At 39.8% G+C, this 13205-nt stretch overlaps 1 protein-coding gene across 1 annotated transcript in view; it reads right to left on the reverse strand.

Moving 5' to 3' along the window:
* Positions 1-712, reverse strand: part of LOC144964113 (DC-STAMP domain-containing protein 2-like) — a 40470-nt gene extending 39758 nt beyond the window's left edge. Inside the window, exon 1 of the mRNA XM_078898049.1 lies at positions 359-712. Within this exon, the coding sequence (XP_078754175.1) occupies positions 359-567 (209 nt within the window). The 5' untranslated portion in view covers positions 568-712. The remainder of the gene's footprint in view (positions 1-358) is intronic.
* Positions 713-13205: the final 12493 nt, after the last annotated feature.

Here is a 13205-nt window from a genome sequence, read left to right on the forward strand (position 1 = left end):
TAATAATAATAATAATAATAATAATAATAATAATAATAATAATAATAATAATAATAATAATAATAATAATAATAATAATTATTATTATTATTATTATCATTATTATTATGTTTGTTATTATTATTTCTATTCCTTTTTCTCTTATTCCTTCTCCTCCTCCTCCTCCTCCTCCTCCTCCTCCTCCTCCTCCTCCTCCTCCGCCTCCTCCTCCCATTTCTCCTCCTCCTTCTCCCCCCTCCTCCGCTCCTCCTCCTCCTCATTATCATCATCACCATCATTACCATCATCTCTTAATGCAAGCCAATAATATAACATCAAATATACACGGCTACCTACATCAAGTAATACTTTAACCTACCCAAAACTGGGAAGGTCCACACAGCATGGACAGAAGGCCCTACAGAGACACTCTCTGATAGACATGGAGACGCCCATGCAACATTTATCCCAATAGCTCATCAGTGGGGGAAGGCCGACCATTTCTCGTATGGTGTTTTCCTTGGCTCTTGCAAGACGATTCAGCAACTTCTTCACTTTTAAGGCTTGCATTAAAACTTGTCCAGACATGTTTGGAACAACGAAAAAAAATTAAAATTTTGTCGAAAATATTTGGTAAGGCTTCTCGTCTATCAGACTGGCGTTGGAGGTTTCTCAGTCGTTTCTTATGAATCCGCAGTTTTATTTATCAATGAATTTTAAAGAGATTCTTTTCCTGTAAATGAAGAAGTGAGCTATAGTTGACAACTCGGTCTGAACTAACTAAATCATTAAAGAGAAGAAAAAAAATTATTAATTGTGACCCAGCGTCTCAAATCGGTGATATTTTGGAATGAACTAGGTGCTGGAAGTTGAATTCGTGGCCATTTAAATAAAACAGGGTTAAACTTAGCGAGAGGAGAGTTTTTCCCTAAACTCGTTTACTTTGACTTTTAAATGCGTTTTTCTCAAAACTGCAATTTTCGTCACTAAAAACCTATCTTCAGTTTTCAACCAATCTTCTTCAAACTGTCTACTAATGAGTGTCATATAAATACGCAGGTCCTCTAGGAGCCGGATTTTTGAAAACAAAATAATTTATGAGTAATTTGAAATTATGTAACTCTTTTCAAGGGGAATAATCGAGTAATAGCTTTGAACTTAATTTTTAAAGTTTCTAATTTGAAAATTAAAAATCGGGCTTCTAGAGCCTCTTTATTTTCCTTTTTTCTACCTCTGGCCAAAATATTATGGTAATCGGTTGATAAACAAAAAAGCCTTTGACTTTTTAAGATTTGTTGTTTATTTTCCAATATGGCGTCGTTTCCAATTTCGAAAAAAATTATATGCAATCATCCTTCCCAAACATAAACATTATGACTGTGCATAGAAGTTTAAGATATTTCATCAAATAAAAAATGACCCTTTAGTGTCGCTCACCCCCCCCCCCCTTTAAAAATCAAAATGGAGAATAGATACGATTTTTACAAGACTAAAAAGTCAAAGTTCGTATTTCCTATGATTTAAATTCTATATTCACTTTTCAGCACACTTTACACACTGACATATTACAGTTTTTATATGGTGTCTCACATGTAAGTCTTCTTTACACAAGAAATCACACATAATCAAGGGTGGTCCCGATAGCTCAATTAGTAGAAAACTCGCCTCATTAGCAAAAGGACCAAGATCGATCCCGGATGAAGTCGAGATATTTTTTATGAGCCACCTGTCCACCCAGCTAACTGAATCTGTAGATACGACTGAAAGTACTTTGCGATAAACTAACGACCTATCCAAATTTTAGAAAACAATTACTCTCGTCATTTTCACGCAAAAGAAACCGGGATTAACTCCAGCATTATGAGTGCAGTGGCTCTTAAGGTCAAGAGATGTAAGTCAACGATATACACCTGATAAAACGATAAATTCTCTCATTATTTTTCTGAGTAAAGCAACAGCAGATCCGGTTTTTACAAAGAGAGGATCAATAGAGCTCTTTGCGACTCGGGCTTCAGTGATACTCGTTGTTACTGTTTGTTGTTACACTCCAATACGGTTTCCCGCAACTCCCCGAGAAATGAAACAAACAAAACAAAACAAACAGAAAAAAATATCTTGAACACCGCAGTTCCAGTGGGTTTTTTTTCTCCGCATTTTTATGTAATCTGATAAGCTTCCTAGAATTTTTATCAGCTCTAAATCCAAAGGATGAATCCTTACTAAAGAATATATGTAAGCAAATTCGTATGCATATTCAATTTCTTTCTTACATCACAACATTTCCTTCAAATTTGAATAACTTTATTCATGGGGGTAAAGTTCCTTTTTCAGAACACCATTATAAAAATCGGTTAAAAAGAAATATTTTGTTTTTCTCTCTGTGTCTTTGCACCTTTCTGACAACTGGTACGTTAAATACAAACGCCATTATTAATTATTATAGACTATATACATTATCCATAGATTGATATGATTCATATGAATACCTCTGATCTTTGAAAATAGAGAAGAAATGTAATCATAATGAAAGAAAACAATAATGTGACCCATGTATGTCTTGTCTCGATCATAGATAGACACACTTTCCAGTAATATTTCGTTTCTTCATCACCCACAATTTGGTTTCATTGACAATACTGTTCTTTTTACGATTAGGGACGGAAGGTAATATTTTTTTTTTAATTTTCCGTCGGAAATGGTTCAATTTTCAAAACAACATCCGTTTAAATAAGTGCACGGTTTCGGTGCAAATATTATTGTTTGAAATTTCAAAATATTAGACACACGCACGAAATGAACAATTCTTTCATATTTTTTTCAAAACTCAGGCCCAACCGTAGTGCACATAATATTATTTGCAGCATTGCAGGTCTGATTTCAGAATGGATAAATTACAGGGTTGTTTGATCCAATGGGCAATATCTTGAGTTAGTGTGAAAGCAATGTGCACGTATAATTATTTAAATAAGTAGGATGTCGTATGAAAAGTATTTCCATTAAAACAATGAAACAGAACTCGCGTCTCTCTGATCTGGAACTCCACAATCCGGCTGCCTCCATCCATTATCCACTCAGGTTGCCTGAGGACGGATTTGTTTCCTCTTTATTTACTGTACACTTTAACCCTCTCCTTACCACCCATAGGAAAATCGTCACATTCGCTACGATGCAGCCAACAATTTTCTTATTCTGATATAGTTATAGCTATAACAACTCGACACCGTGTTGTGGAACTCATTTTTCTGAACAAAATATAGAATATACTCGTTGCTAATCTGTTTGAAAAAAAAATATGTTTTTGTGTTGGGCGAGTATGAAGTTTAGGGTAAAATTCTGAAAATGACTGGTAAGGAGAGAGTTAAAGACCGATTCCAATTTCTTGATATATCTCTGTAATCCAGACAAAATGCTGGGAATGGAGGTGCTCGGATTATTGGAGAGATGTGACTGCATTTGGGTCATCAAAATAGTAAATAAGTAGCTACACATAGGTCCGACCCACATATTTATGGAGATGCTATTAATTTTCTTCTTATCAGCCATTACCAGAATGTTCCCCGAAACTTCACACCCACCCAACACACAAATTGATATTTTTCAAACAGATAGGGAACAAGTACGTTCTATACATATAATTGTCCAGTGTCTAATTTTTATCGCTATAACACAGTATTTTCTTTATAATTTGTGATGTACAAAGGATAACAGAATAATACAAATTGTTGATTGCATCGTAACGAATATGACGATTTTCCTATGGATGGTAAGGAGAGGGTTAACCAGTTAACTATAATCTGGGGGGAAAATATTTTAATAATATTTGGCCAAAAAACTCATCTGATTGATTTATTTAAATGGCTCCCATCTTGGTAAAAACTCTCAAACCTGGGACGTCGCCGAAGCCCCAGATTCGAGAGTTATTGCTAAAATGATGGTTATTTAAATCGATCGATATTTGAATCCTGCTAATTCATCATGAAATGCAGCAGTTTATGATGGTACGCTACTACATCATTGGGATCGTAATATGTCCAGATACTTTTTAATTTTTTTCAAGAAAAAAAGCAAAACAAAAACAAAATAAAGATAACAAACAACGAAAAAAAACCCAAACAAACAGAACAAAACAAAAACATTGACGCTGGTGATAAAACGGGCCATGAGAATCTGATTTGTAAACTCACAGGTAAATCTTAACTTTTTCCTACTACTTCATTTAATTATTCTTTAATTTTTTGTTATCCATCAACATCATCATAATCATGATGATGATGATGATGATGATGATGATCATGATGATGATGATCATCATCATCATCATCATCATCATCATCATTCCTTATCATCATCACCACCACCATCATCATCATCATAATGCACGAGCATATCACTTTGATTTTGGAGGACCTACACTGGCTACCTGTAAAGTTTAGAATTGAATTTAAAATACTCACCCATATTTTCACCAAAAAAAACAAAACAATTCTGCTCCTGTTTACCTTCAGGAACTTATCCAACTTTATGAACCCAGTCGAGATCTAAGATCTACTAATTTAAATATCCTAAGGGAACCCCCAAAATCGTTAGTTTTTCATGAGAAATCCTTTGACCACCATGCCCCCCGACTGTGGAACTCCATCAATATTGAGACTAAAAATAGTGAAAATCCATTTATCTTTAGAAAACGGTTAAAAACTGATCTTTTCTGTAGGGCATATAATTTGGACTCTTTGTATGTATTATATTATAATATATTATGTTATCATCGAATTTGTCTGGTTTTTAATATGCCAGTTCTATATTGGTATATCATACATGATGTGTTGATATAAAGCGCCAGTGAGCAATTCTAAACTGGAACTAGGCGCTATATAAATTCATTATATTATATATTATTATATTATAATCAATATAATCATTATCATCATCATCATCATCATCATCATCATCATCATCATCATCATCATCATCATCATAATAATAATAATAATAATAATAATAATAATAATAATAATAATAATAATAATAATAATGATAATAATAATAATATAATAATAATAATAATAATAATAATAATAATAATAATAATAATAATAATCAATATAATCATCATCATCATCATCACCAAATATCCCCATGACATTTCACAAGTCAACAGTAACGTCTGGACTCCATTTCAGCCCATACGTTTAATTAAAACGAAACCTTAAATATCACTCTGTTCTACACTGACAAACTGCTTTTTAATTTTAATGCCAGCTATTTTGTTTACTTCAAATACAAAAGAATTAGATAACTCTCAACTTGTCAAAAGAGCATTATCTTGAAAGTTCCTGTAATAATTATAGGATTTTAATATTTTTCTTGACAATTATTCGAGGTCCATTATATCGATAATGAAAGGGGGGGGGGGGGGTGAAATAATGTCCAAAATGACAAATGTGTTTTGACAATGTGTGCCAGATATTCATAGAACTTCAACTCAATTAAAACCCCCCTCCCCTCTTCATTTGCTTTTTGCTTGTCAAGGCATCGATTGAAGAAATGTTTTTATGAATCTAACAACCCCAAATAGGCAATTCTCATAACCTCTCACCCCCCCCCCCCGCCCCCCCCCCCCCCTCCCCCACCCCTTTTTTTTCATACCTAGCTTTCAAGGCTGTCGTGTCTTAATTTCTGTCAACAAGCACTTTGAAATTTCCGTCGCATTTCATTTTTTTTATTTATGTTAACTTGAACATGACAAATTTGTCAATTAGATTGAATGTTTCTCCTTTATTCAGCCAGACACCCAATCTATAAGTCGTTTTAGTACCCTCTTTCTGTAGAGTACTTTAAACGATTGGATAATCCCCTGGTCACAGGGTTGTAGTACACTTGTGGTGTTTGGCGGCAGGAAAAACAGTTGGATGGCCTTCAAATCAGTCATATGTGGGTGCGCAGAGCAGTTATCCACAATGAGTGCGACGCTTCTTCCTTGCAGAACAAACTTTCTATCTAGCTTCCGCACCCATTGCTCGAAGATCGTACTTGTCATCCACGCCTTTCTGTTGAATTTGTACTCTGTTGGAAGAGCTTTAATGTTTTTGAAACACCGCGGCTTCTCGAACCTCCCTATTGTGAGGAGTGGCAACTTCTCCGTCCCATTCATGTTGGCAGCGATTAACAGTGTGATTCTCTCCTTTGGAATCTTGTTGCCGCTGCACACTCTCCCTGTCTCGCAAGCGTGCGGTTTGGCAGGCACTTAGAACAGCCCAGTTTCGTCCGCGTTGAAGATTTCACCGGGCTGGTATTTCCTCAGGATTTCTTGCAGCTGACCTTTCCTCCAACTGTCAATAGTTTCGGTCGACACTGAAGCTGATTCGCCGCAAACAACTTTCATTGAAATGGCGTGTCTGGCCTTGAAGCGATTCAACCAACCAATGCTCATGTCAAAGTTCTGGTGTCCTAGGGTTTTTGCAAGTTCATTGCCTTTTTCCATTAAGATGGGGCCTGAAATCGGGACACTGAGGCTCCGAGCCTGGTTGAACCATAACAACAAACTGCGGTCGACGTCTTCAAAATCGGGCTTTCTTATTTTCTTCCTTTCCTGCTGGAATCGTCCACTGGTATACGCCGCCATGATGGTTTCTCTATCTTTCAAGATGGTGTGTAAGGTACTTGAAGCGATGTCATGCGACCGACACATTTCTGCTTTTGTTCGGATCTTTTTATCGACCTCTTCAATCAACATAGCTTTGGTCTCAAGAGTTAAACATTTACGTTTCTTGATAAATGATTTAGAGTTAGAGGCCATTATAAAGGTGTATTGAACAAGGATATGTCTTGACTGGTACTGATGATAATTAAATTAAAACTGACTAGCGCTAGCGATGTTGACTGCTCGGCGTTGGCAATAAGAAAGAAAGGGACTCGCAAATTGCGTTCTCCCCTACCCAAGGCATCGTATAACACCACCATGTCGCCCCCATCCCATTACGTCGTGAGTTTGTTCCGCTTGCTTGCACATCTCATGCCCTCCACTCGCATTCATTCGGTCCATTGTAAGGTTACAGTCTCCCCCCCCCCCCCTCCCGCCTACAACTCATCCCCCATCGTAATCAAAGAAGTGAGAGCCATTGTACTGGTGTGTAAGTGATTACATCTAGTCATCTTGCCTTGTAGAACAGCCCAGTTTCGTCCGCGTTGAAGATTTCACCGGGCTGGTATTTCCTCAGGATTTCTTGCAGCTGACCTTTCCTCCAACTGTCAATAGTTTCGGTCGACACTGAAGCTGATTCGCCGCAAACAACTTTCATTGAAATGGCGTGTCTGGCCTTGAAGCGATTCAACCAACCAATGCTCATGTCAAAGTTCTGGTGTCCTAGGTTTTTGCAAGTTCATTGCCTTTTTCCATTAAGATGGGGCCTGAAATCGGGACACTGAGGCTCCGAGCCTGGTTGAACCATAACAACAAACTGCGGTCGACGTCTTCAAAATCGGGCTTTCTTATTTTCTTCCTTTCCTGCTGGAATCGTCCACTGGTATACGCCGCCATGATGGTTTCTCTATCTTTCAAGATGGTGTGTAAGGTACTTGAAGCGATGTCATGCGACCGACACATTTCTGCTTTTGTTCGGATCTTTTTATCGACCTCTTCAATCAACATAGCTTTGGTCTCAAGAGTTAAACATTTACGTTTCTTGATAAATGATTTAGAGTTAGAGGCCATTATAAAGGTGTATTGAACAAGGATATGTCTTGACTGGTACTGATGATAATTAAATTAAAACTGACTAGCGCTAGCGATGTTGACTGCTCGGCGTTGGCAATAAGAAAGAAAGGGACTCGCAAATTGCGTTCTCCCCTACCCAAGGCATCGTATAACACCACCATGTCGCCCCCATCCCATTACGTCGTGAGTTTGTTCCGCTTGCTTGCACATCTCATGCCCTCCACTCGCATTCATTCGGTCCATTGTAAGGTTACAGTCTCCCCCCCCCCCCCTCCCGCCTACAACTCATCCCCCATCGTAATCAAAGAAGTGAGAGCCATTGTACTGGTGTGTAAGTGATTACATCTAGTCATCTTGCCTTGTAGAACAGCCCAGTTTCGTCCGCGTTGAAGATTTCACCGGGCTGGTAATTTCCTCAGATTTCTTGCAGCTGACCTTTCCTCCAACTGTCAATAGTTTCGGTCGACACTGAAGCTGATTCGCCGCAAACAACTTTCATTGAAATGGCGTGTCTGGCCTTGAAGCGATTCAACCAACCAATGCTCATGTCAAAGTTTCTGGTGTCCTAGGGTTTTTGCAAGTTCATTGCCTTTTTCCATTAAGATGGGGCCTGAAATCGGGACACTGAGGCTCCGAGCCGGTTGAACCATAACAACAAACTGCGGTCGACGTCTTCAAAATCGGCTTTCTTATTTTCTTCCTTTCCTGCGGAATCGTCCACTGTATACCCCGCCATGATGGTTTCTCTATCTTTCAAGATGGTGTGTAAGGTACTTGAAGCGATGTCATGCGACCGACACATTTCTGCTTTTGTTCGGATCTTTTTATCGACCTCTTCAATCAACATAGCTTTGGTCTCAAGAGTTAAACATTTACGTTTCTTGATAAATGATTTAGAGTTAAGGCCATTATAAAGGTGTATTGAACAAGGAATATGTCTTGACTGGTATGATGAGTAATTAAATTAAAACTGACTACGCTAGCGATGTTGACTGCTCGCGTTGGCAATAAGAAAGAAAGGACTCGCAAATTGCGTTCTCCCCTACCCAAGGCATCGTATAACACCACCATGTCGCCCCCATCCCATTACGTCGTGAGTTTGTTCCGCTTGCTTGCACATCTCATGCCCTCCACTCGCATTCATTCGGTCCATTGTAAGGTTACAGTCTCCCCCCCCCCCCCCCCCTCCCGCCTACAACTCATCCCCCATCGTAATCAAAGAAGTGAGAGCCATTGTACTGGTGTGTAAGTGATTACATCTAGTCATCTTGCCTAACATCAGGCTCTTGTAAACGATGCCTAACAGCAAACACTGCTAGCGTATTTCATATTCAGAAAAGTGAGTGGAGCAGGCACTTATGTTGGTAACAACAAGATATGAAGTGAGTAGAAAAGTGCCAGAAGACAATAGAGAATAAAAAAATTTTTCGCGCGTGGTGGGTTTGAACCTGCGACCTTATTGGTACGACAACTCCGCCTGACAGGTGAGAGCGTGGCTCTACCGTGTGAGCTATCCACGAACACAAAAATATTCGTTTCAAACCCAAAGTCATTTCTAGATCCCTCTCTCACCCACTTCTTGAGATCGCCGATTCGTTCACCACCATCGCGAAGTAATTTTGACCAGCAGTTAAGCTTAATAGCCAATATTCTCATCACAAACATATAACATAGAAACGATTGAGACATTGAGTATGCTCCGGTGTATGGGGTGAATTTTTAATTCAGAAAAGTGAGTGGAGCAGGCACTTATGTTGGTAACAACAAGATATGAAGTGAGTAGAAAAGTGCCAGAAGACAATAGAGAATAAAAATTTTTTTTTCGCGGCGGTGGTGGGGTTTGAACCTGCGACCTTATTGGTACGACAACTCCGCCTGGCAGGTGAGAGCGTGGCTCTACCGTGTGAGCTATCCACGAACACAAAAATATTCGTTTCAAACCCAAAGTCATTTCTAGATCCCTCTCTCACCCACTTCTTGAGATCGCCGATTCGTTCACCACCATCGCGAAGTAATTTTGACCAGCAGTTAAGCTTAATAGCCAATATTTCCATCACAAACATATAACATAGAAACGATTGAGACATTGAGTATGCTCCGGTGTATGGGGTGAATTTTTAATTCAGAAAAGTGAGTGGAGCAGGCACTTATGTTGGTAACAACAAGATATGAAGTGAGTAGAAAAGTGCCAGAAGACAATAGAGAATAAAAAATTTTTTCGCGGCGGTGGTGGGGTTTGAACCTGCGACCTTATTGGTACGACAACTCCGCCTGGCAGGTGAGAGCGTGGCTCTACCGTGTGAGCTATCCACGAACACAAAAATATTCGTTTCAAACCCAAAGTCATTTCTAGATCCCTCTCTCACCCACTTCTTGAGATCGCCGATTCGTTCACCACCATCGCGAAGTAATTTTGACCAGCAGTTAAGCTTAATAGCCAATATTCTCATCACAAACATATAACATAGAAACGATTGAGACATTGAGTATGCTCCGGTGTATGGGGTGAATTTTTAATTCAGAAAAGTGAGTGGAGCAGGCACTTATGTTGGTAACAACAAGATATGAAGTGAGTAGAAAAGTGCCAGAAGACAATAGAGAATAAAATTTTTTTTTCGCGGCGGTGGTGGGGTTTGAACCTGCGACCTTATTGGTACGACAACTCCGCCTGGCAGGTGAGAGCGTGGCTCTACCGTGTGAGCTATCCACGAACACAAAAATATTCGTTTCAAACCCAAAGTCATTTCTAGATCCCTCTCTCACCCACTTCTTGAGATCGCCGATTCGTTCACCACCATCGCGAAGTAATTTTGACCAGCAGTTAAGCTTAATAGCCAATATTCTCATCACAAACATATAACATAGAAACGATTGAGACATTGAGTATGCTCCGGTGTATGGGTGAATTTTTAATTCAGAAAAGTGAGTGGAGCAGGCACTTATGTTGGTAACAACAAGATATGAAGTGAGTAGAAAAGTGCCAGAAGACAATAGAGAATAAAAAATTTTTTCGCGGCGGTGGTGGGGTTTGAACCTGCGACCTTATTGGTACGACAACTCCGCCTGGCAGGTGAGAGCGTGGCTCTAACCGTGTGAGCTATCCACGAACACAAAAATATTCGTTTCAAACCCAAAGTCATTTCTAGATCCCTCTCTCACCCACTTCTTGAGATCGCCGATTCGTTCACCACCATCGCGAAGTAATTTTGACCAGCAGTTAAGCTTAATAGCCAATATTCTCATCACAAACATATAACATAGAAACGATTGAGACATTGAGTATGCTCCGGTGTATGGGGTGAATTTTTAATTCAGAAAAGTGAGTGGAGCAGGCACTTATGTTGGTAACAACAAGATATGAAGTGAGTAGAAAAGTGCCAGAAGACAATAGAGAATAAAAAATTTTTTCGCGGCGGTGGTGGGGTTTGAACCTGCGACCTTATTGGTACGACAACTCCGCCTGGCAGGTGAGAGCGTGGCTCTACCGTGTGAGCTATCCACGAACACAAAAATATTCGTTTCAAACCCAAAGTCATTTCTAGATCCCTCTCTCACCGCCGCGAAAAAATTTTTTATTCTCTATTGTCTTCTGGCACTTTTCTACTCACTTCATATCTTGTTGTTACCAACATAAGTGCCTGCTCCACTCACTTTTCTGAATTAAAAATTCACCCCATACACCGGAGCATACTCAATGTCTCAATCGTTTCTATGTTATATGTTTGTGATGAGAATATTGGCTATTAAGCTTAACTGCTGGTCAAAATTACTTCGCGATGGTGGTGAACGAATCGGCGATCTCAAGAAGTGGGTGAGAGAGGGATCTAGAAATGACTTTGGGTTTGAAACGAATATTTTTGTGTTCGTGGATAGCTCACACGGTAGAGCCACGCTCTCACCTGCCAGGCGGAGTTGTCGTACCAATAAGGTCGCAGGTTCGAACCCCACCACCGCCACGAATAATTTTTATTCTCTATTGTCTTCTGGCACTTTTCTATTCACTTCATATCTTAGCGTATTTCATGCGATGCGCCTACCTTATCTCTCTACCCCTCCAACTCCCCCTCCCCTCCTAACTCATTCCACACTGAGGATATCCCATTCGCTATACACACCATCGACGCATTATGTCATTTCGTAACCGACCAGGTTTTATTCGCTTTTGCGTTGTACACAACAGCAGCAGTCAGCAGCACTATTCCGTTATAACCGACTCGCGTATTTGTCCGATTGCGTTATAGCGATACTTTTTTTTTACAAAGATAAAGAAAAAAAAAAAACCGGGGTTTTAGAAAGATGCCGTTACAACAGACTTCTCGTTATTCCAGGACTCGTTATAAATGGACTCCACTGTAATATGTTGTTGTTTTTTTCAATTAAATAAAATTATGAAGGAGGACAAACAAGGTGGTCATCGCAATATGTATATCTTAAAATTTTAACGGGCTTTTTTTTGGGGGGGGGGGAGGAGGAGGAGGAGGAGGAGGAGGAGGAGGAGGAGGAGGAGGAATTTGGTGACATAATATTTCGGTCGGACAAGGCCAACCTCACCACAGAGGTTGTTGTGACTTGGGAGGGAGGGGTTGTGGTAGTGGCTCTAACTAGTGCCGCGCTGAGGACCGGACCGAGGACCGGTCCCACGGTCTTTTAGCTGTGAACCGTGGTCCAGTCCCAAAGAGGAAGACCGCCGGCGGTCCTCACTTCTTATCACCTTTCAACGGTCTGGCGCCATACTACTTCCCCAGCGATTCGTTGCCTCGGTCCTTTGCCTATCTTCCACCAATCACCACCCATCCCACTTAATTAATCGCACCCACCCCCCTTTGCCATACACTAAACGACACAGACGACCATAGAGGCAGACGACCACCTCCCTCCACTCCGCAAACCGCCCTTTCGTGTGTGAGATGGGGGAACAGGAGGCGCACGCCTTGGACGATTCCATTATACGGGGTAAATTTCAAAATTTACTACACCATAATGATCGCAATGACAATGATCTATGATGAAGGCATGACCCCTCTTCTCTAATGGGTTATTGTTTGAAATGTATGTGACTACTAAAGATGTGTGTGTGTGTGTGTGTGTGTGTGTGTGTGTGTGTGTGTCTCAAACCTAGCAAGTTGCAAGTCTGATTTTTGTTTTCTTTTGTCCATCTCTTGTCGCCACTCCTTTCTATCGCATTGTTGTCATTTAAAATAATACAATAATATTAAAATTTCGTTTGGTGTTTTAACTAATCAAATAATATGAGTTTCATTAGTTTCTTCCTTCCAAAAAAACCAGTTATAACGTCTGTATTTTTAAAAGGTCCAATAGAATATTTGGGGACCCCGATAGCTCAGTTGATAGAGCACTAATATAGCCACTCCCACGCCTCGTTCTGAAAAAAGTCCGCGAAATTAAAGGGGAGGCAAGAGAAAAATCAGCTGATCGTTAAAATAGTAACAGAAAAGTGGAGGTGCTCGGCAATGAATGCAAGAAAGACATTTAAAACGCCGTAAAAATGTTT

This window comes from Berghia stephanieae, chromosome 2 (assembly GCF_034508935.2).
Source record: "Berghia stephanieae isolate SIO BIC M18660-M18661 chromosome 2, UCSD_Bste_1.3, whole genome shotgun sequence".
Lineage (NCBI taxonomy): Eukaryota > Metazoa > Mollusca > Gastropoda > Nudibranchia > Aeolidiidae > Berghia > Berghia stephanieae.